At 38.9% G+C, this 24169-nt stretch overlaps 1 protein-coding gene across 6 annotated transcripts in view; it reads left to right on the forward strand.

Moving 5' to 3' along the window:
- ABCG2 (ATP binding cassette subfamily G member 2 (Junior blood group)) overlaps positions 1 to 23367 on the forward strand; it is a 130770-nt gene extending 107403 nt beyond the window's left edge. For all 6 annotated transcript variants that reach the window (XM_043871255.1, XM_043871251.1, XM_043871253.1 and 3 more), the window contains exons 8-16: positions 819 to 923; positions 2056 to 2306; positions 10358 to 10440; positions 14973 to 15062; positions 16541 to 16665; positions 17892 to 18046; positions 19842 to 19931; positions 20749 to 20831; positions 23157 to 23367. In XM_043871255.1, coding sequence (XP_043727190.1) covers positions 819 to 923; positions 2056 to 2306; positions 10358 to 10440; positions 14973 to 15062; positions 16541 to 16665; positions 17892 to 18046; positions 19842 to 19931; positions 20749 to 20831; positions 23157 to 23304 — 1130 coding nt within the window. In that variant the 3' untranslated portion in view covers positions 23305 to 23367. The remainder of the gene's footprint in view (positions 1 to 818; positions 924 to 2055; positions 2307 to 10357; positions 10441 to 14972; positions 15063 to 16540; positions 16666 to 17891; positions 18047 to 19841; positions 19932 to 20748; positions 20832 to 23156) is intronic.
- Positions 23368 to 24169: the final 802 nt, after the last annotated feature.

The raw sequence follows: 24169 nt of genomic DNA on the forward strand, positions 1-24169 counted from the left end.
CTGGAGAATGGGCTGTCCCATATATTTAAGGCTACAGGCAACATTCTTAACTTGTAGCAAAAGCAATCGAATGCAAAGGTTAAAGTAAAAGAAACAGATCCAGTATGGAGTCAGATTTGTTCTTCCCTGTTACAGCGCCACGAGAGGTCAAGGTAAGCATTCAGCTGTGCTGTGCCACTACCTTCTCTTGAAAATGTTGGTCTGGTGATTTGTTCTCTATATTGGAATTATAATAGCATGATAAATAACCATTTGGACCTGCATTTAGTAGGGGCAGAAATAATCATTGCTGAAGTTGGTACTAGCATTCTAGCAGTCTCTAAGTGAACCTGAAGAGCAGAACATGCCCCAGGCCTCTCGCCAACACAGTCCTTCTGTGCCTTAGCTGGCTTTGCTTGTTGTCTTGCTTTAAAGAACACTAGTCGTTCCATGGCTTTTTATCTCAATGTGTTTTTTTTTTTCTTAGACCCATGTCTAGATTTTTGAAGAAGTTCTGATTAAGCACCACAGCATATTGCTAGCTATTTCAGGTCTCATGAATTATGATGGGTAAGGACCAAGCTCTAATGTAAGACTTTCTAATAGTCCAAGGTTGGTTTGGAGTATGTTGTTTTGTGCAGAGTCAGAAAATTGTTGAAATAGTGTGTGATTAAATATATAAAAGGAAAATATGAATTAATGAGGCGAGAAGAGAGAAGGAAAATGAGGGAGAAATTATTAGATTCTGTCTTCCCTAGCAGCACCTCCCTCACTCTCTAAAACAGTCTGTATTTACCAGCACTACCAATTTTGTGTACCTGAATTACCTTCTTTTGCAGGTTTCCACTGTGAGCCCTATAATAACCCTGCAGACTTCTTCTTGGACATCATTAATGGAGACTCTTCTGCTGTGGTGTTAAATAGAGAAGACACAGGTGATGAAGGTAAGCAAATCTGTTGAGAATCACAGATTATTTTCTAATTGAGTTGGCTGAAGTTTAGCAATGTGGTAGCTTGTTAAACCATGGCTGTGTGAATTTATAACAGTGTTATCTCCTGATACTGGTTGTACTAGTTTGTTTGGCTGCTGCAACAAAAATACCATAGGCCAGATGGTTTAAACAATAGACATTTTCTTCTTTCAGTTCTGGAGACAGCAAGTCCAGGATCAAGGCACCAGCAGATTCAGTGTCTGTTGAGGACCTGCTTCCTAGTTCATAGATGGGTGACCATATTATAGCTTCTTCAGGTGGTGGGAGTGGGGAGGGAGCTCTCTGGGGCTTATTTCATAAGGGCACTAATCCCACCTCCTGAGGGCTCCAGCCTCATGACCTAATCATCCCTCAAAGTCGTTCCATTCAAATACCATCACACTGGGGATTGGGTTTCAGCCTATGAATTTTGCGGACACACAAACGTTCAATCTAATAGCATCAGTCAACGCAGATTTTTTTTCATCTGTGGGAGTGCTATTTATTTAATCTGTAAATGAGCACTGATAGGACAATGTCAATTCTAACAGGAGTTCCCATTTTAAAAGAAGTGCCCATTGTTTACAGAGTAGTCCCTTGGTTTCCATGGAGGATTGGTTTCAGAACCCCCTCCTCCCATGCCCTGTAGATACTAGAATCCAAGGATGCTCAAATCCCATAGGCCCTCTATATCCCTGGGTTCCATGTCTGTGGATTTAGAGGGCCAACTGTGTAGTGTTTTGAAATAAGAAAGTTGGTAATTTTTGCATTTATTCATTGCAAAAAGCAAGGACCAGGTGTTTTGTTTTGTTTTAGGAATTATAACTCCAAATTTTGAGAAGTCTATTTTGAAAGACTTAGGGTCCAAATATTATAATTAGGAAAAGGTCAGTGAATTTGCTGTATCCATAAGTTTATGGAGGGAGACCAATTTAGTCTGTTTTCTTACCTTGTAAAGCAGTGACAGAACCCATAATTTTTTTATACTCAAGCTTTAGAATGAAGGTGTTAGGGTAGAATCTAAGAAAGGGGTTATAGAAAAGTGGATTAAATCTGTTATTATTTTTTTAATAATGTTTCTTTTTTATCTGCTTTTATTCCACAGTCAATGAGACCAAAGAACCTTCCAACAAAGATACTCCACTCATAGAAAAATTAGCTGAGTTTTATGTCAACTCCTCCTTCTTCAAGGAAACAAAAGTTGAATTAGATAAATTCTCAGGGAGTCAGAAAAGGAAGAAGCTTTCATCCTACAAGGAGATCACTTATGCTACCTCCTTCTGTCATCAGCTCAGATGGATTTCCAAGCGTTCATTCAAAAATTTACTGGGTAATCCCCAGGCTTCTATAGCTCAGGTAACCTACTGGAGTCTCTAATTATGCTGTAAAATACTCATTTGGGGGACATTATGCTTATCTTCTGCCCACGCTGTATTTATTTATCCCCATTCCATTTAGGGTATAGAAACAAGCAAAACCTAATTAGGTTTTTACTTTTAGAAAGACTTCGTTTTTAGTTTTTTTGGATCACCCACTCAGAATTTTTTTGGTTCAGACAAGCTGTAATGGATAATCTTTGTAGAAAAAAAATTTTTTTTTCCAAAAATTGTGAAGTAAAGAAAATGTTTGACCACATTTGTGGTTTTCTGATGGCTGCACATGTTCATTTCCTGATGCATTCAGTAAGTTCTTGTTGATTATGTGCTGCATTTTGGAGCTTGTATATAGCCATGATCAAAAATAAAATCCCTGCTCTTGGGGAGCTTACTTATGAGGAGAGACAGATGATAAATTAATATAGAAATAAATAGCATGTCAGATGGTAAAAGGGGCTGGGAAGAGAGTTTAAGCAGAGAAATGGAGAAAGGAAATGAGAAAGGAAGGGAAGAAGGGAAGAGGGAAGGAAAGGAAAGAGGTTGGTTGGTTTGCATCTTATATCAGGTGGCAGGGACACCTTCAGCTTGGTGTAGCTGAATGCCCCTGGAATCAGTGGGCCGCTCACTGTTTTCTCAAAGAGCCTGTTTACAGATGCTGTCCTTTCTAATCAACCTTCCTCATTTAGGGGTTCTGATCTTAGGAGAGTACTAAATACCTAAAACAGTGTGCAGTTAGCACAAAGGTAGCAAGCAGACTGGAATTCTGTTCAATAAGACTCTTCACTGTCAGACTCACCTTCTCTTAATTAAGTTGAATTAATGTTTTTTTCTCTTTTACCTGACTTTATTGATAGTTGTTGATGATTACTCCTTTTGATTTTTCTGTTATTCTTAAACCCTCTGTCATCCAAAACCCTTGTTTTTTCATCCTTTCTAAGGAAGTCAATTTAACCAGTTATTTTTGGAGTAGCTGATTTTATTTTCATTGAATTTCTGCTGAGTACTGAAAGATGGCGTGTTGTTGGCTCTAATGAAATATCACTGATTTCTTACTATACATACCATCATTTTCACACTGTGGTACTGTTGCCTTTTAAATATTAATTTCGAGAGCCTATATCCCTCGAGACATACTGTTCCAGACACTTTTTACTTGTTATTTGGCATTTGTCAGAACATGAACAGTTTTATGTACTTTCAGTCAAGGATACTTTTTAATTCTTTTAGTAGATTTGATGTCATTTGGGAACAACTTCTGTAAATAAAGTCAACCTCATTATCAACATTGTTTAACAGTAAAATGATATAAGAGTGTTGATTATTTAGTGTGATTTATGCATTAGATTTTTTTATTTGGAAAAGAAATTTCTCTTATTTCTGAATGTGGTTTCTAAATATCTTTTCCAAGTCACATATGGTCAGCCCTCAGTATCCACAAGTTCTGCACCCACTGAGGTTGGAGGAACTCACAGACGTGGAGGGCTGACTGTATGACTCCATTTTATATGAGGGGCTTGAACATCTGTAGATTTTGATATCCAAGGGAATCCCCCTGCTGATACCAGGAAATGACTCTATGTGGTAGTTCTGGGCAGGGGTGATTAGAATGTGGGGCTGTGTTTAACAGTACACCAGGTTTCTGCATCTTTTGATGCTAGGTTTTCTTCAGATTCCAGCTCCAGGCAGGCCTAGTGTCTCCAGGTTGCATGTTCAGCCTACTTTCCTCTTCAGTGAACTCAGCTCCACCAAAGGAATCCCAACAATGTTCACAGCAGTGATAATCTCACAGAACAAGGACAGAATCTTGCATCTCCCTGAGCATCTGCCTGTGGGGGGCGGGAACTTCTTCAGATGAGTCAGTACTGAAAAGTTAGCTTAAGCCAGAAATAGGCAAAACTTGTTTGTAAAGGGTCACAACCCTGCCATTTTAGCAAGGAAGTAGCCATAAATACATTTAAAAAATAAACATGACTGTGTTCCAATAAAGCTTTATTCATGGACACTGAAATATTAATTGTATATGAATTTCACATGATAAGAAATATTATTCTTTTTTTTTTTTGCCATTTAAAAAAAATGGTCAAGAAACCCCACAAACCAGTTATAGCTCCTGGACTGAACAGAACTATGCCTAGGGGCCATAGCTGCTGACTTTGGTTTAAGGTTTTTTAATCTTGGGAGTCTGTCTTTTACTTCTCCAAGTATTTTAATGTGGAGCTATTAAAATGTTTTATGGATTCCTGTTGATAAATCTGGTGTAGATAGTCTTATAGCCATAGTTAGTTTTGAACTAGTCATTTACATGAGCTAGACTTTGCTTCTGGTAATGCATTTAACCAAAAGTTGTCTTTGGAAGGTCTTGGAATGAATGGATTTTGTTGATAAGATTTAGGTATGGTCCCGTTGCCATTTGCTTTGTTGTTTTGGGTTCACGTTTATACAACCTTTCTGTGTTTCCTGTTTAGAGAAGATCCTTTAGCATTTGTTGAAGAGCTGGTTTGGTGGTGCTGAATTCTCTCAGCTTTTGCTTGTCTGTAAAGCTTTTGAATTCTCCTTCATATCTGAATGAGATCCTTGCTGGGTACAGTAATCTAGGTTGTAGGTTATTCTCTTTCATTACTTGAAGTATGTCCTGCCATTCCCTTCTGGCTTGAAGGGTTTCTATTGATAGATCAGCTGTTATCCTTATGGGAATCCCTTTGTGTGTTATTTGTTGTTTCTCCCTTGCTGCTTTTAATATTTGTTCTTTGTGTTTGATCTTTGTTAACTTGATTAATATATGTCTTGGGGTGTTTTGCCTTGGGTTTATCCTGTTTGGGACTCTCTGAGTTTCTTTGACCTGTGTACCTATTTCCTTTCCCATTTTAGGGAAGTTTTCAGCTATTATTTCCTTGAGTATTTTCTCATGGCCTTTCTTTTTGTCTTCTTCTTCTGGGACTCCTATGATTCGAATGTTGGGGTGTTTCACATTGTCCCAGAGGTCCCTGAGGTTGTCCTCATTTCTTTTGATTCTTTTTTCTTTTTTCCTCTCTGCTTCATTTATTTCCACCATTTTATCTTCTACCTCACTTATCCTATCTTCTGTCTCCGTTATTGTACTGTTGGTTCCCTCCAGAGTGTTTTTGATCTCATTTATTGCATTATTCATTTTTAATTGACTCTTTTTTATTTCTTCTAGGTCTTTAATAAACATTTCTTGCGTCTTCTCAATCTTTGTCTCCAGGCTATTTATCTGTAACTCCATTTTGTTTTCAAGATTTTGGGTGATTTTTATTATCATTATTCTAAATTCTTTTTCAGGTAGATTCCCTATCTCCTCCTCTTTTGTTTGACTTGGTGGGCATTTTTCATGTTCCTTTACCTGTTGGGTATTTCTCTGCCTTTTCATCTTGTTTAGATTGCTGTGTCTGGAGTGGGCTTTCTGTATTCTGGAGGTCTGTGGTTCCTTTTTATTGTGGAGGTTTCACCCAGTGGGTGGGGTTGGACGATTGGTTTGCCAAGGTTTCCTGGTTAGGGAAACTTACGTCGGTGCTCTGGTGCGCGGAACTGGATTTCTTCTCTCTGGAGTGCAATGGAGTGTCCAGTAATGAGTTTTGAGATGGGTCTATGTGTTAGGTGTGACTTTGAGCAGCCTATATGTTGACGCTCAGGGCTATGTTCCTGCGTTGCTGGAGAATTTGCGTGGTATGTCTTGCTCTGAAACTTATTGGCTCTTGGGTGGTGGTTGGTTTCAGTGTAGGTATGGAGGCTTTTGGATGGTCTCTTATTACTTAATGTTCCGTGTAGTCAGGAGTTTTCTGGTGTTCTAAGGTTTTGGGCTTAAGTCTCCTGCCTCTGGATTTCAGTTTTATTCTTCCAGTAGTCTCAAGACTTCTCCAACTATACAGTACTGATAATAAAACTTTTAGGTTAATGGTGAAAAGATTCTCCACCGTGAGGGACACCCAGAGAGGTTCACAGAGTTACATGAAAAAGAGGAGAGGGAGGAGGGAGATAGAGATGAGCAGGAGGAGAAAAAGGGGGACTCAAGAGGAGAGAGACAGATCTACACAGTTCTCTGTTCCCAAAGTATTCTCCGTAGCCCAGACACCCACAAAGATTCACAGAATTGTATTGGGAAGAGAAGGGGAAAGGAGGAAATAGAGTTGTTCTGAGGCAGAAAACGGAGAGTCAAAAGTGGGAGAGAATAATCAACACACTCCTGAGTAAAAATGGGAACTGAATGTTGGATTCTTAAATGTCCAAAATTTATATCACATACTGAAAAACAAAGATTAAAAATCTAGAGTAGAGGTTAGACTGTTAAAAATACAATATTAAAAACAAAAACAAAAAATCACAAAAAATTTTAGAAATATATATGAAGTTCGGTTTAAAAATAGGGCTTCTCTTTTTTTTTGCAAGGTTATAGTGCAATGAAAATGAAAATCAAAGAGTAGTAGAGGAGTAAGGACTTTAAAATAAGAAGTAAAAAAAAAAGAAAAGAAAAAAAAAAGAAAAAAAATTTTTTTTCCTAATTAAAAAAATCGTAAAAATATATGAAAATGAAAGTTAAGGAGTAATGGGGGAGTAATAGGGAATTTTAAAAGAAAATAAAAGAAAAAAAATTTTTTATTAAAAAAAAAAAGGTAAAAATATATCTAGGAATTTCTCTGGAGCTGTTGCGGTCAGTGTGGGTTCAGTTCAGTTTCAGATAGCTCCTCGTTCCAGCTTATACCTCTCCATATCTATGGGCCCCTTCCGGTGTAGTCGGTGTTATCTACAGGGATTTTAATCTGTTGCACCGGTCCCTTCTGAAGCGGTTCCCTTTGTTTATTTGGCTTCTGTTTGCCGGTCTCTTTGGTGTCTAATTTCCGCCCTGACACAGGCGGGCGGAGGTGGTCTCCTGTTCAGGTTCGCTAGTTCAGTCCTGCTGCGGGTACGGAGGGGCGCTGCAGGCAGACATCGCTGTATGTGGGGAGCATTCGCAGTGTTCCGGCCACACTGGGTTTGCCCTGCTCCCGGGTGTGTGCTCTCCCCATCTATGCTGCTCAGGCTCCCGGCTGCTCTATATGGAGTGGGCCCTGCATTGCATGCAGTTCCAGTTTTCGGGTATTCCACAAAAGCGCGGACTCGGTTGCGCCTGCGTTTTGTGCCTTCCCCCGCCCGAGCAGCTCAGGCAGCCAGGAGCTGGAAGGGCGCACTCTCCCCGGGTGCTGTGCGCCTTCTCCCCTCCGTGGCCCCAGCCTCAGTTTCCGCCCGCGCCAGTCGGGTGCGTGCGCCTTGTGTTTAGCCGCGACCCTCCCGGTGGATGTTGACCATCCAGAATCTCAGGAGGTCTTTGGTTAGAAACTGGAGGCCTGTTTGCAGTGTGGTAGGGGATGCCGTCTCTGGGGCCGAGTTTGCCCCTTTCCCCTCCCCCCTGCCTCCTGCCTCCGGCAGGGATGGGCCTGTCCGCAGTAGGCTAGCTCCTCTGGACTTGCTTGGTCCCTTTGTTCTGCGAACGGCCGGCAGTATGTTCCGGCCGGTTAATTTTCTCTCTCTCTTTTGCTATCCCACAGTTTAAGTTGCTGTCTCACAAAAGCTCCCTCTGATTGCCCTCAGGGCACTCAGGCCCGGTCCTTACCCTAAGCAATGCCGCCCGCTCCTCTCTGTTCCGCCCTCACTTGCTGGTGGCGGATGCAGGCGTCTGGGGTACTTTTCTGCTGGGAGTTGCTTTTAGGCACGCAATCTGTGGGTTTTATTTTTCCTCCCAGTTAGGTTGCCCTCCGAGATTCGAAAACTTCCCTCAGATCCGCCAGTGTGAGGGTTTCCTGGTGTTTGGAAACTTCCTCTATTAAGACTCCCTTCCCGGGACGGGTCTCCGTTCCTAGCTCTTTTGTCTCTCTTTTTATCTTTTATATTTGGTCCTACCTCCTTTCAAAGATAATGGGCTGCTTTTCTGGGCACCTGATGTCCTCAGCTAGCGATCAGAAGTTGTTTTGTGAAGTTTGCTCAGCGTTCAGTTGTTCTTTCAATGAATTTGTAGGGGGAGAAAGTGGACTCCTGGTCCTATCCCTCTGCCATCTTGGCTCCTCCTCCTGTTGATAAGATTTAATATTCATTTAATGTCCCAAAGTTTTCCTGGTCAAATCAATTTGGAAAACACTAGCATGTCTCTGGGAGAGTCATAGTTTCTATTAGCACATTTAACATTTGACTATGGATTAATTTTTTCAGCAACAGCCATAAACATCCCTCAAAATTCACCTTGAAAAATGTTGGTAAACAGAATTGAACAAAATTAGAATTACATATTTAGGAAATTTCCTTTTCTTCCCCCTTTTGTTCAAAAGACTCCAGCTGCACAGAACTCATAGGATAGAGTCTCTTTGCTCCAATGAGAAAAATTTAGTCTTCCTGTTTGTTTTCTTTTCCTTAATGGAAAAAGGGATAACATAGACACACCTTGTAAAAGCATGCTAAAATTATGAGGTTAATCACTTTGTCAGTGTTTGAAAACTTTCCTTGAAAATATTTTAGTGCTTTGAAACCTTTAAGAAACATCTTAATGATAAAACTGACAGTCTGTTAATGTTATTAAGTTTGAATGCAAAAGAAGCAAAGCATGTAGAGTGTCTGCTTTTAAAAGTCTGAATATTCTTGGAGTTTTACAGTGTGAAAGTATAGATTTGTATACATGTGCATGCACACATGCTAATGGGGTCATCATTATTTATTTTGGGAGTTGATCTGTTGACATGAAGTATAGTACATTTTGAAGGTAATTAAGATAAGCCAGGGTAGTAATTTTTTTTTTCAAATTTCTGACTGTGTTTTTTAGCAAGGCGATTTTAAAGTACATCTTAAATCATATTCTTTCCAGACTCGTCTTCACAAGCTAGTCTTCACAGATCATGATCTTGTTTTCCAATTTTGTTTGCCTCATGCCATAAGTGTCTTGACAGGTTACTATAAGCCTTGATACCATTACACTGTTGTAGTGCTGAGGTGTTTTTTTTTTTTGTTTAACTCTGAAGGTTCCAAGGTATATAGTAGGATATTTTGTTTTCTTTGGATGATCATATCTTGTATCTTTACATTTATACATTTAATAAAATTTAATTAAAAGTATAATAAATATAATTTCCTTGTATAAGTTATAACATAACCCTAAACCTTTGTTTATAAAAGTATCCTTAAGAGATTTTTATCAGCCTTAAAAATCTTAAAAATGAAAGTGATGTTTATCCAGTCTTAGGAGTCATCAAACACTCTTAGGAGTCAGTGAAGGTGGGTAAGAATGGCGAAGAATTGGCAGCTTAGTCCAGCTGTTGGTGGTAGACCCTCAGGGCTGAGGTTGCTGGAGAAGCAGTGACAGGAGGGTGGGTAATGGAAGCACTCGGGTGCCCTCAGAGAGAGCTGGCCGAATGCTTTGGTGACAGCAACAGTGCACTTTTCCATTGTAGGTGTGGACTCCCCAGGTTGGATAGATGACCTCAGCTTACCCCTACTTCCTTATTGTGCGAAGTTCCATTGTTAGAATTTTTTTAAGTGTACTTTAAAGTTTTTATTTATTTTTATTTGTTTTTTCATGTTAAAAGAGTAAGGATATCCTGTTTTTATTGGAACCTCTTGAAATGTCACACCATGCATGTTCATTAGCACAATGGTTGAGAGTTTAAGCCACAACTCTTAGCCAGTCGGGCTTTATTTTGCTCCCCAAACTACTTTTCTGGGTGCTTGCGTTGTTCTGCTTCACTGTATGTCGCTCCCAGGCCCCATAGCCTGAACTGGACCTGAGCTGGCAGTCCTGCTAAAACGCTGGGAATCTTAGCTTTTCTACTTGGTCTTCCTGTCAGTCTCCTGAACACATGGATAAATTATTTTTACTTTAACTTAAAAAGCAGTCTAGTAACATGTACATTTTATGTTTTCCTGAGAACTGTGTTCAAGCCACTTAAAATATCTGTATCAGTGGAGAGGTTTGATTATGTAGCCAGATATATTTTAATAATAAAGGTTGTATTAAGTTTTTACCTTTAATTGAAATTCTTTTTTCTTTTTGAAAAGATAATTGTGACAGTCATCCTGGGACTGGTTTTAGGTGCCATTTTCTATGGTCTAAAAAATGATCCTTCAGGAATCCAGAACAGGTGAGTAAATCTGGGTCTTGATTTTGAGACCGTGTGGTTACTTTTCTTTCAAGTTTATGAAATTACATTAAGAATTGGAATTTGAAACAAGCACAGGGTAAACTGAGGAGTAGGACAAGTCAGTGAATTGAAAGCCAAATGAGAGTTTTCATATTCATATATAACATGTATATATATATATATATATATAGTGCTAAACTAGGCAGAACATAAAATTTACCCTGTTAACCAATTTTAAGTGTACACTTCAGTGGCATTAATTACATTATTGTGCAACCATCCCCGCCACCCAATGCTAGAACTTTTTCATTTCCCAAACTGAATCTGTGTACCTATTGAATAACAACTCCCCACTCCCTATTTTTCCCAGCCCCTGGAAACCACTGTTATACATTTTGTCTCTAGATTTGAGTATTCTAGGTACCTCGTATAATTGGAATCTTAGAATATTTTTCCTTTGGTGACTGGCTTATTGTTTTTAGCATAGTATCTTTAAGGTTCATCCATGTTGTGGCATGTGTCAGAATTTCTTTTTAAAAACTGAATAATATCCATTGTATGGATATACCATATTTTGTGTATTGATTTATCTGACCATGGGTACTGGCTGTTTCTGCCTTTTGGCTGTTGTGATTAATGCTGTTATGAATGTGGATATACGAGTAAATATCTGTTTGAGTCTCTGCTTTAAATTCTTTTGGATATACACCCAGAAGTGAAATTATTAGATCATTTGGTAATTCCATTAATTTTTTGAGGAGCTGCCATCCTCTCTTCTATAGCAGCTGTACCATTATGCATTTCTACCAGTAGTGCTCAGGCTTGTAGTTTTTTCCCAACCTCACCAACACGTATTTTTTTGTTTTGTTTTCATTAGTGGGAGATGGTATTTCATTGTGGTTTTGATTTGCATTTCCCTAATGATTATTGTGCTGTTGAGCATCTTTTCACATGTGCCTTGACCATCTATGTATCCTCTTTGGAAGAATGTCTGTTGAAGTTCTTTTTTAAAATTTTGTTTATTTGTTTATTTATTTTTGGCTCTTCTGGGTCTTCATTGCTGCATGGGTTTTTCTCTGGTTGCGGCAAGTGGGCGTGTTACTCTAGTTGCGATGTATGAGTTTCTTGGTGCAGTGGCTTCTCTTATTGTGGAGCATGGGCTTTAGGGCACTCGGGCTTCAGTAGTTGTGGCTCCTGGGCTTGAGAGCATAGATTCAGTAGTTGTGGTGCATGGGCTTAGTTGCTCCACAGCATGTTGGATCTTCCCAGACCAGGGATAGAACCTGCGTCTCCTGCATTAGCAGACCAATTCTTTACCACTGAGCCACCAGGGAAGCCCTATTGAAGTTCTTTAACCAACTTTTTAATTGGGCTTTTAAAAAATTGTTGAGCTATAAAATTCTTTGTATATGCTAGATATGAACCATTAACAGATATAAATTTGCACATATTTTCTGCCATTCTGTGGGGTGTCTTTTCTTTCAATTGGTGTGTCCTTTGATGCATAAAAGTTTAAAATTTGACATAGTCCAGTTTATCTGTTTTTTTCCTTTTGTTTCATGTGAGTTAATTTCTTTTCGATTTTTGATTTGTTTGACATGGGGTGGTGATTGGGACTCAAGTTTTTTCTGTTGTCGGGTTAGTACTACCTTACCTGGTTTTGGTTACAACATGCTGTTAAAGCTATATTCCCTGATGAAACTTTGTAATGGACTCCAGTATAGTCTGAATAAAGGAGCTGAGCAGAGTGGAAGACTGTAGAGTTCTCCTTGGCTTTGTGTTTTGAGAGCTGTTCTGGGCCAGGCACTGTCCTCTGGGCTTTACATCTGGGGTCCTCAGGTTACCCTTCCAGCCAGAGGGCTGGATGGTTTTATCCCCATTTCACTATTGGGCAAAGTTGCAGTGGTTTAAGTTGAATCTGTTTTGATATCTGGAAAAGGGTGACTGTTAAGAAGGAACAAGCATAAAGGTCAGTGCCTCGTAAAGTAAAATATCTCCTATGTGGCAGCAGATCATGAGATAATTCTTGGAGTTTCGTTTTCTTTTTTTCCAGGGTTATGTCATTGTTTTTCTTTTTATCTTTCCTGAAGGATGTGCTCTTCTCTGACCTGTTTGGAAATTTGTTAGTAAAAGGCAGTGTGTACCCTTTGTAGATGGCTGTGTTTTTGTGAAGCACAGAGCAGATTCCTGTAATCACAGGACTCTAGAGCCTGGGGACTTTTGTGTTGTGTAGCAGGAAGCATTTGGAAAAAAAAAAATTGGGAAACCTGTCCTCAAGTGGATTTAAGAAATCTGGTTATTAAAGCTCTTGGTAAAAGAATGCAGAGAAATATAGAAGATCCTTAACTGTTTCTTCAAATGTTTTCTGGACAAATAAAGCATTGGAGCTATTTTAATTTGTACTTTTGACCTAAGCTTACTGCCACTTTTTATCGTTTGAAGTTGCCCTGGAGGCCACTGTGGTTTGGTTCTCCTTTTGGGGAGTGAATTATTCCAGAAAAATTCTCTCTGTTCTTTTTCTTAACCTGTATAATGATGTATAGAATATGAGCTCTGTGACCTAACAACTACCTTACAGAGTTGTGGAGATAGCTAAACAAATCATAATTAATTAAGGGAAAAGTTACTTTAAGAATATTTGAATCAATAGGTATTACAGACATGAATTACCACCTGGGAAAGAACTGGACTACATTAAATTCTTTAACAATAAAATCTGCTTAGTATAAAATAAATTGTTCTGTGATTTAGAAGAAATTTCATTATGTGCTAGTTCAAAATCATTGTGAACATTATTGTACTATTAGATGTTACACTTAACAAATGAGCTGAACATTGCTATGTCCCACTTTCTGAAATCAGCTTTCATGTTGATGTTAGGCTTATTTGTGTATAGCAAGTAGCATAGTTGCTTGTGTCGTAGGCCTGGCTATTTCCCATTTCTTTATTGTATAAACATTTACTTTTAAAACAACCTATTCCCCAAGTTCTTTATTTTGGGAGAAAGAAGTCTAAAAAACAATTACTGACTGTCTATGGACTCTTTTTTCAAGAAGGTTATACACTTGGGTTTACCTTTTTCAAAATTCTCTTGTATCATTTAAATGATGTGCCACCGCATCTCTTTTAGTTTCTTTTTTTTTCCTCTCTCTCTTTTAGTTTCAACTCACATTCTCAATGTCAATTAAATCATTTTGTTAGGAAGGAATGCTCAGCAATGTTTCAGGAGTGTTGGCGTGCTTTCATAAAATTCATATATCTATCCAAGTGTAGATTAACTGAGTACTTTCCTTTTTAAACTTAGATTATTTTACTGAGAGACAAGCATTAATAGTCTCCTTTTTCTCACAGGTACACACATTAATTTTTTCTTTATGAGCATTCTTTTTTGTTTTCTGTTTTGAGCTCATTAGAAAGAGACCCCATTAGCAGGGGGTGGTCAAGGAGAGTAGAGTATCAAGTCTGTGCTGCTGGTGGTGCAATGGATGGATATGATCAGGTGGTGGTCAATGTTTCCCTCCTCTGGCTTTCACTTTTCCTTGTCTTAGTTTTTGCTTTACTTGACTTTTAAAAAAGTGGCTGATAGAGGTTTTTAACCTTTGCAGGCTATTTGGCTCACTGTTTCTCAGTTCCTACTTTAAGAACTATAATTGGCATTTTGTTAGTTAAAATCCAAGGTGATAGTATTTTTATGGAATACGTAATCATCGGCTTGACTGCCACAGACTGTGTGTTCTTGCTAAGTGACTTGAGTTGTGTTTGACTCTGTGTGACCCTATGGACTGTAGTTGCCAGGCTCTTCTGTCCCAGGGATTCTCCAGCCATGAATACTGAAGTGGGTTGCTATGCCCTCCTCCAGGATATCTTCCCGACCCAGAGATCAAACCTATGTCTCTTATGTCTCCTGCATTGGCAGGCAGGTTCTTTACCATTGGCAGGCAGGATGCATTACCACCAGGGAAGCCCTGGTGCAAAGACCCACAGACCCAGTGGCTTAAACCACGGAAATTCATTTCTCGAAGTTCTGGAGATAAGGTTACCAGTATGGTCGGGTTCTGAAGAGGATACTCTTCTGATGTGCCGCCTTCTTGCTATGTTCCTGCATGGCAGAGAAGGAGAACTCTGATGTCTCTCCCTTATCTTCTAAGGGCACTAATCCACAGTGAGGGCCCTACCCTCATGACCTCATCTAAACCCAACCAGCTCCCAGGGTCACCATCTGTAAATGCCATCACATTGAGGATTCCGGCTTCAGCACAGGAACTGGGGAGGATGCAGTTCAATCTACAGCAGACTTGGTCATGAATTTCAGACTGTGCTATGTGGAGTCCCAAGGGTACCACTGTGGAGACACAGGGGTATGGGAGTGACCTAATGGGGCTCATGCTTCCCTCTCTGTTTTAACCAGAATGGTTGTGTGTTTAATGTGTGAAGATATCATTTGAGGGAAGAATTTTGCAAGAAGAGAAATGACGTGAGAATGTTTAACTGACTGCAGTGCTTTGGCTTTGGTTTCCTCTCTCACGTCACAGAGCCGGGGTGCTCTTCTTCCTGACGACCAACCAGTGTTTCAGCAGTGTGTCAGCCGTGGAGCTACTGGTGGTGGAGAAGAAGCTCTTTATGTGAGTAGCTCTCTGTTTTAGGAAGGCGGCTACTGGTCAGACTGGTCACATCCAGAACCGAGCCGTGGCTTGGTTCCTGGGGGTTACCAGTGTTGACTGGGAAAGAGCAGCCAGAGTCTGGGAGAAAAACGATAAGCACGTGGGGCCTGATACAAAAGGGAGAGAGGAGTTTCAAGATTAGGGCACTGTCCACAAATCTACAGAGAAATCTTGCTGCAGAGAAAGCAAGCAATAAGAGGCTGAAAAGGATCTTTTGTTTTTAGCAAATAAGAAGTTGTGATGACTGTCACAAGAAAAGTTTGAGGGACTTGGTAGAGAGAAGGTAGTGTGTTGAACAGTGTATTCAAGGTGAGGAGGTAAAGGTGACCAAGAATACAGACCAAGTCTTCAGTGGGAGGGGGAGTGAAGGAGCCAGAGAGCAGCCTTGAAAAATGTAAGCTGTTTTGTTTCTTTTGTTTTTCATAGAGATTTGCATATTTACATGTTGAGGAAAGGAATCATTAGAGAGGGAAAAAATGAAGATCTTGGTGGAATAGTTAGGAATTATAGGAGGAAGATCTCAGGAAAAGGAGGGATCTAGAATCTAAGAGGGGTGAAAAGAGAATTTGATCACTGACAGGTTGGCAGGCACTGTGGTTGGCAGGCATGATCATGGAGAGAAGTGCCATTTTCTTTTTTTATCAAGAGAGTGGAAGAAGTAAAAGAGATGAGTGACTCAAAGCTGCATTTGAAGCTTAGAGAACAGCAACAGCACCTTCTTCATAGTTAGAAGCAGGGAGAAAGGAACCACTGAAATGAGCTCCTGACAGGCTGGCCTTCAAAGAGAGCCAGTGTCTGGAGAAAGGGAGGCGATGCAGGACCTCTTCCCCCGGAGTAGGTGTTCAGAGGCGAACTGGCCAGCATTTGGAGGGAGTTCTGCAACGGCAAGAGGGGTCATTGCACAGAGCCTTCGGGGGTGATGTCCGAGGGGAGGCGCACACGTGAGACATGCCTGATGCTGACCGGGAAGAAGGGTGGTGGGCTAACCTTGAAGATGGGGATGCGGTGGTTATTAGACCTCTGGTAGCAGTGGAAATCTGTATGAAAGTGAAATTGAAAGTCGCTCAGTCCTGTACGACTCTTTGCAACCCTGTGGACTCTACAGACCATGGAATTCTCCAGACCAGAATACTGGAGTGGGTAGCCTTTCCTTTCTCCAGGGGATCTTCCCAACCCAGGGATAGAACCCAGGTCTCCCGCATTGCAGGCAGATTCTTTACCAGCTGAGCCACAAGAGAAGCCTGAGAATACTGGGATGCATAGCCTATCCCTTCTCCAGGGGATCTTCCCAACCCAGGAATTGAACCCGTTTTCCTGCATTGCAGGAGGATTCTTTACCAATCTCATCTGTATAGCAGGGAGAACATCTGTATAGCAAATGGTTTAATCTCCTGGTCTTAAACTAATGTAGGATGTATGATGTGAATTTTTGTTTCTAGACATGAATATATCAGTGGATACTATAGAGTGTCATCTTACTTCTTTGGAAAACTGTTATCTGATTTACTCCCCATGAGGATGTTACCAAGTATTCTATTTACTTGTATAACATACTTCCTATTAGGTAAGCAATAAGACAAAAGATGGGTGTCTTTAGTCTTGGATGGGAGGGGACTTTCTGTAAACATGCTTTGGTTCTCAAAACTATAAATCAAGTCCTGAGATTCGGAAGCATCTGTTCATTATGCACACTCTGAAATAATTGTTCTCCGAAGAGATTTTTGTCAAGGCTTTCTCCAAAATAACTTTTAAAGCTATTTATATAAAAAAGTTTATAAAATTATATATATAGACATACTGTGTGTTATATATAAACATGGAAATAATTCCTAAAACTACTTTACACTATATAGGAGGAGCTGGAGCTGGGATATTTATTACTTATCTATTTATGTTTTTATTTTTGTGTATGAATATATAAGGATAATGAAGATAGTGACTTCTGGGGCTTACTGGTAATAAAATATTTGTTTGATAGATATAGAAAGATTGATTTGTGCATTTTGTTTAGCCTATACCCCAGGCTCATTGTATCAGAATTCTCTTTTATTTCTCACATACACAGATGCCCACACACACAGACATACACACACTCCAGAAATACTTCTTTTTTGACAAGGCACTACTGATTGAGTTTAAACTTCCATTTTACAAATAAGAGGGTGTGCCATCAAGAATCAGGCATAGAACCTAGATTCTTAAATTCCTATCTGGTGTTCTTATGGCTGTTCTGAAGTCTTCAGATTCTTGTTTGATCCATAGTATTAGCCCATTTTAGTTTATAAAGCAGTTTTATGAAGCTTATTTAACCCCATTTAATCCCAGAGTTATAGAGTGATTTGTCTTGTGGATTATGGACCCACTCCTCCAGATTTTAAAACCACTGAGTGGTCATGTAATCCTGACCTTACCAGTTATCTGCAGTAATGCTTTTATAGCAAAGAGTGAGTAATGTGATGTCTAGGTAAAATGAATGTGCTCTTGGCAAGTTTCCTTCTTAGAAGAGAAAGCAGTAGAATTCTGGCTAGTTGTCTACAGCTCTCCATCTCAGACACTCAGAAATTGTTAATAATTACAATAAAGAAGCAAGAGCACTACATGGAAAAGTGCTTATACAAGTCAGCATAAAGAAGAAAACTGCATATGACTTTGTACGGTTATATTGGGTGGTTAGATAAAGGATGAACTTTTTGACTGTGATAGTAGTTTCTCAAAGTGTTACAATGTTTTTTGCATAATAAACCATCCCTGATACACAGTGTTGGGTTAATCCGCTCTTTGTTCCCTAAGGACTGAAACCAAAGGCGGAGGCCTTCTTCATCATGATGTTTACCCTGATGATGGTGGCTTATTCAGCTAGTTCGATGGCATTGGCTATAGCAGCAGGTCAGAGTGTGGTATCCATAGCAACTCTGCTCATGACCATCTCTTTTGTGTTTATGATGGTAAGTACAAACTGTGCTTCCCTGAGGCATTATCATTGCCCCTTATTCCTCCCCCCAAACTTGCCTATCCTGTAAGATCTGCTTGAGGATTCTGTACATTGGGCTCTTTGCTTCAAGGAGGCTGTATATTGAAATATAGCTTATATTATTAGAGAATGTATCAGGTTTTTCTTGATCTCACCCAGCTAATTTTGCTACTGTTCTAATCCAGTTATTAAAACATTAGTCAATGTATTGTTACTGATGGGCTTTAAAAAGAGGCCTCTTGGTGACATACCATGAAAGCTCAATAAGTTGGAACTTTGAAAACCAGAAAAATTTTTATTTTTAGAATTGAAAAAAAATGTTGAAATGACAGGTCCATTGTCTGACTTTCCTGCTGGTGGGAGAGAACTGCTGGCTTGTTTAAGTGGCAGCTGAGATGGTTTGGTTGAATCTACTACTTTCCGAGGGAAAACCTAAGTCCCATGAAAATAGTGCAACATGTGCATGGGTCTGTCTTGGACCCCTCCTATATTTTGAAAAGGAATGTTTAAAAATACTAAAAAATTCCAGTACTAGGACCTCTCCTTTCTGGGTTCCTGACATTTCTTTATATCAATATATTTCTCTTTACCTTTTAAAATAGTTACTTAATCATAACCTTACATGGCCCTACATTTTGCACACACAATGATGAATCAGTAGGTGAAGGGAACCAGTTACTACTTTGCCCCACAAACATCAAATAAACAGAAATGTGTAGCCTCTTTACTTCATACACATGCCATTTCTGCTAGAATAGCAGTACATGTCTTTAAAAGGTAGGTATTAGCACAAACTCTCGCCAAAGTTTAATTCTTCCATTACTGAGTTTGAAAACTACCAATCTAAACATTATTGAGAAAATGGTCAATGTTATGTATGTTTTCTATAGTGTCATATAATAAATAAGGTGTTCTTCAAAATTAAAATGATTTATTTGATATATTAGGTACTTTGATTTGTTATTATTTAAGGATTTGTATTATATGTAAAACTTCAGAAACTAGCCATAAGACCGTATTTTACTCAGATATTGTGTGTTATGCATTAAGCACTTGGTTAGGTGAAGTTTAAAGCTATGTGGTCACACCAGGAACATTGTCATTGTTATGTCCATCCCAGCATACCTTGTGCCAGGTAGGAAGTGTTTTATGAGAACATTTTCTCATGTAGCCATCTCTTGCTGGAGCAGTCATTTCTGGAATCTTCATTGTAACGCTCCGTTTTGCAGCTTTAAATGAAGGAATTGACCATATTTTATGCTGTGTACCAGTTCCAGTCTTTGGGTTATTTTAAGCATGCGAACTGAACCCAAAATTATTCCTAAAGTCATACAGAGATAGAATGTAAACCCTTGTAAATAACAAATATTACTGTGTTACAGAAATCAGGGCGCGAGTTGCTCAGATTACGTTCGGGTGTGTTTATTGGTGGGAATATATAGTTTGTTGTATCATTGCAAATCAGTACTATTCACCTTCCATTGTGTGCAGTTACAGAGAAAGTAAAAGCCTCAACAATTAGAAATCTCCCAATTAAATAAAATGTATATTATAAATATATTTAGATCCTTAAACAACCTCAGCTCCAGAGAGATATACACATACAAAGAGGATAGGGTAAGTCTTCAGAGTAGTGGAAAGAATTTCAAAGAAGAGTTGGCCTTAGCAGAAATATTCCTGAGACTGTCAGGGACTTAAAGAGGCTATTTGCTAGAATTCTTCATGAAATCATGGCCCCAGATCTGATTCTTGGTATTTGTTTTTTGTAGATATTTGCAGGGCTGTTGGTAAATCTCAAAACCGTTGTGCCTTGGTTGTCTTGGCTTCAATACTTGAGCATTCCTCGATACGGCTATGCGGTATGTTCTCCCTGTCTGTCACTGTGCTGGTTCATTGTCCCCATGCTGGAAACAACCAGAATAAAGCCTCTCATGTCCCTGGTCATGAGCTGTGCAAGTTTTAGGACAATGAAGGAGAGTTTCCTACTAAGCCTTGGGTCAACTTGATAATCACCTGGGATTTCTCCAGTCACCTTGTTGTCTGAGGGAGCTGAAGGATTGGGAGATAACTCATAGTTAAGGACAAAGATTGACTAATTGATATAAAAAAATATAGTGTTTCAGTTCATCAAAGAAATTAATGAGATGAGGGCCTAGAATACATATTTTAAATTGAAAGGGAAATTAGAAGAAAAACCATATCATACTCACAGCTACTATTGACTTTAGAAAGCTAATCAACTCCAGAGAAAAATGTGCCTTAATATAGTAAAATTAGATTTCTAACTCCTAAGAATTATAACTGATTTTGATGAGAACAAGAAAAATACAAAGATTGTTACTATAAATTAACAATAATCATTGAGTATCACTGTATCATTTTAATTACAGTACCCATAAAAATGGGGGGAGAAGAAGGAAAGAGCTATGGGATAATATAGCCAGAGATCTCTCTTCTTGGTTTTTGTATTAGAGCCAAAAATCCCAATCCTAGGCCTCTTGATTGCCAGGAAAAATAATTTTAGTTGCTTTGGTATGACAAAGACTGTGAATGTGAAAGTTTGTTTTTAGAGATAACAACAGAGGTTAAACTTAGTGGACATAATTGTAATAATTCTTTGGGAACCTTTTGAAATTTAAAACTGTTTTCTTTATCCTGCTCCCACTTATGTTATAGGCTTTGCAGCATAATGAATTTTTGGGACAAAACTTCTGCCCAGGAGTCAATGTAACAACAAACAATACCTGTAACTATGCAACGTAAGTTTGCGTACAGTGTCATAATGGGTTTGCTTACTGTTGTGGTATGATACAGAAATACCACTGGGCTGAGGCCTTTCACGGACACTGACTTCTCTGAGTCTGAATATTCTCATTTATAAAGTGAGTTATACATTAATGCATGTGAAAGTGCTCTACAACTCCTGGGTATTCTATTTAGGTCAAAATTGTATTTTACTTGGAGAATCATTTCTTATGTGTTACTTATTTGTTTGGGGTCTTTTGAAAGATCCTTTTGCAGTTTGGATTGTGGGTTTGGATTTCTATTTTTCAGAACATTTGAGTTTGAACTGAGAGCTGCTTTGGTATTTTTATCAAGGCTTAACAGTACTGGAACTGTATGGATTACATGAAGTGTATGGACTCATGAATTTAGGATTCCTGTGAGCTCAACCCTCGGCCAGGGTGAAAGTGTTAGTCGCTCAGTCATTTCCGACTCTTTGCGATCCCATGGACTGTAGCCCGCCATGTTTCTCTATCCATGGAATTCTCTAGGCAAGAATACTGGAGTGGGTAGCCATTCCCTTCTCCAGAGAATCTTTCTGACGCAGGGATCAAACCCAGGTTTCCTGCATTGCATGTGGATTCTTTACCATCTGAGCCACCAGGGAAGCCCAACCCATGGCTAGTAGTAAGAGCTAAAAGGGCATTAGGAGCAGGAGGGAACATTTTCCTGCCTCAGTCTGGCTCTTGCTTCTTCCTTCTGTATCCAGGAGACAACATGAAATCAAAGTCTTCACAACCCTTTTTTTTTTTTTTTTTTGACTGGCTTGGAATACTCGCTACTGAAGGATGTTTCCTCTAAAGAAAGGAACATATATTTCAGTAAGCTTGAGAAGGAAATCTCATTTTTTTTGGTATAATCAAAACCAGATTTTAATAGAAATAAAGCTATTGTTTTAAAGTTAAGTAACACTTCCTTTTGATGATTGTTGTTCATGGTTTGATTTTGATATGTTAATTAATGAGAGAAAAGAGAATGCTGGTATCCTAAATCTCATGAATATTCAAGTGGGTTAGAAGTAATTCTTAATAATAGGACAAATTGCTATTTAGAAGTATTGCCAGAAAACCTCTATGAAGAGTAGCTTTCCTTATCCTGCCTACTCCCTTTCTTTTGATCTGAGTATAACATTTTTTTTTTCCAATCTGCTAAATTCCAAGAGTAGCAGAAAAATGGAATCAGGTAATAATTATGGTTGTGCCAGATATTTTTCATACCAGGTGCTTTTCTAATCAGGCCCACTCCATCCTATTCTGCTCTGTTCCAGCTCCCACTAAGGCATACCTGATAATTTGACGTGCGGGTAATGTCTTAGAGCCGAACATCTATGATACTCATTCCAGTCTTGGTGTAAGAGCTGACAGAGTGCAACTCTGGTAGGAAACCTCTATTCACCTATTCCCCTAGTTTTAGAACTCTCAGCCTGTGGTTTTTCTTTTTTTTTTTTGGTATGGCTGATTTGTGAGTAATGAGCCCTATAAACAGCTTTGGTCATCTTTGTAACTGCCTTCAGTATCATCTGCTAAAGCTGAGACTTTCCCCATTAGGGGTGAGTGAAAAATTACTTGATAAATGTTTCTGTCCTTTGAAGAGAGGCAGCATCATAGACTTGGAAACCAGCCTATTTGGGGAGACTAGCAACTTGATTCAAAGTGTGAATCTGTGAAGTTGACCAAATTTCTTAAACTTTAGTCTCCTCATCTTTTAAATTTGGATTGTTTTAGGGATTAACTAAACTGTTATATGGGAGCTTCCCAGGTGGCACGCTGGTAAAGAATTCGCCTGCCAATGCAGGAGATACAAGAGATGTGAGTTTTATCCTTGGGTCAGGAAGATCCCCTGGAGAAAGAAATGGCAGCCCATTCCAGTATTCTTTCCTGGGAAGTCCCATGGATAGAGAAGCCTGGGGGGCTACAGTCCATGGGGTTGCAAAGAGCCAGACATGACTTAGCAACTAAACACATACACACACAAACTATTATGTGCAGGTTGCTTCATAGTATCTAACAGAATTATAAGCACTCAATGACTGTTTTCTGTATATTTTTATGATGCAGATGACTGACCTATGAACCCCTGTTATATCCCAATAAAATAGAATGATAAAGCTAAAACCACGTACACACATACACACACACTCACACCACAAAACCCCTCTAAAACTGTTTTCTATTATAAATGAAGGGATGGTTATTTAAGACTTAGTAACCTGTAGGTTTCTTTAAGGAACACTGAATATATTGAGTAAAATTTGACAGATGCTAAAAATGAAGTCATATTCTTTTTCTGTTGAATTTCAGATGTACTGGAGAAGAATTCCTGACAGACCAGGGCATAGATATCTCACCTTGGGGCCTATGGAAGAATCACGTAGCCTTGGCATGCATGATTATTGTCTTCCTTACAATTGCCTACCTGAAATTGTTATTCCTTAAAAAATTTTCTTAAATTCCTCTTTAATTTCAATGATTTACCCCCCATTAAAAAGGGACATCTTGATTTTCATATCCAGTGAAGTTTTTTTGGTTGTTTTCATCTTTTTATTTATTTATTTATATTATGCCCATGTGTTTTATTATTTTTGGTTGTCTTCTTTTCACTTGCCTCATACTGTTGTTCAGCAAGAATTATTTTCAACAGAAACATTTATAGAAATCACAATGAACTAAATTATACTTGAAAGAACCCAAGTCATAAACTAGTGATATTATGTCCTACATATTAGTTCATCTTGTCAGACAGTAACCATAGGAAAGAAATCTAATTTAATTTACTGACCTGAAAAAGAAATGAGTTCTAGAAACTTGTGTTAAGTTACTAATATATCTGGTATTGGTATCCTTCCCTTTAAAGTGAATAGGCAGGCTAGTGGCCCTCCAGTTTCAATATTATATAAACCTATGTCCTCCATTATTTTATAAATAATAAATAACAAATATATTGATGCCGTAGTAGAAGTATGAAATCCAAACCATGCTGAAAAAACATGGTGTCATATATGGATAAAAAAGCCTTTATAATAGAAAGCACTTTAATAAGCTTTTTAATGTTATTAGAATTTACTGAGGTTTCCCTCTAGTGGAATTAGAGTATCTCAAGAGTCTTAGCTGGGTTTTGTACCCCAGGTGTAGAGGGCCAGGATTCTGGCAACTTACCCTTCTTGAGTAGTTCAGTAGTCTGTAATCTTGGTGTGCATCATAATCTCTTGAGGAATTTTGCTCCAACATAGATTTCAGGGTCCTATGAGCCCTACTGGATTGTAATCGCCAGGATTACCTGTGTAAAGAACTGTCCACGCAGGATTTGGTAATTC

Source organism: Cervus elaphus, chromosome 17 (assembly GCF_910594005.1).
Source record: "Cervus elaphus chromosome 17, mCerEla1.1, whole genome shotgun sequence".
NCBI classification, from domain to species: Eukaryota; Metazoa; Chordata; class Mammalia; order Artiodactyla; family Cervidae; genus Cervus; species Cervus elaphus.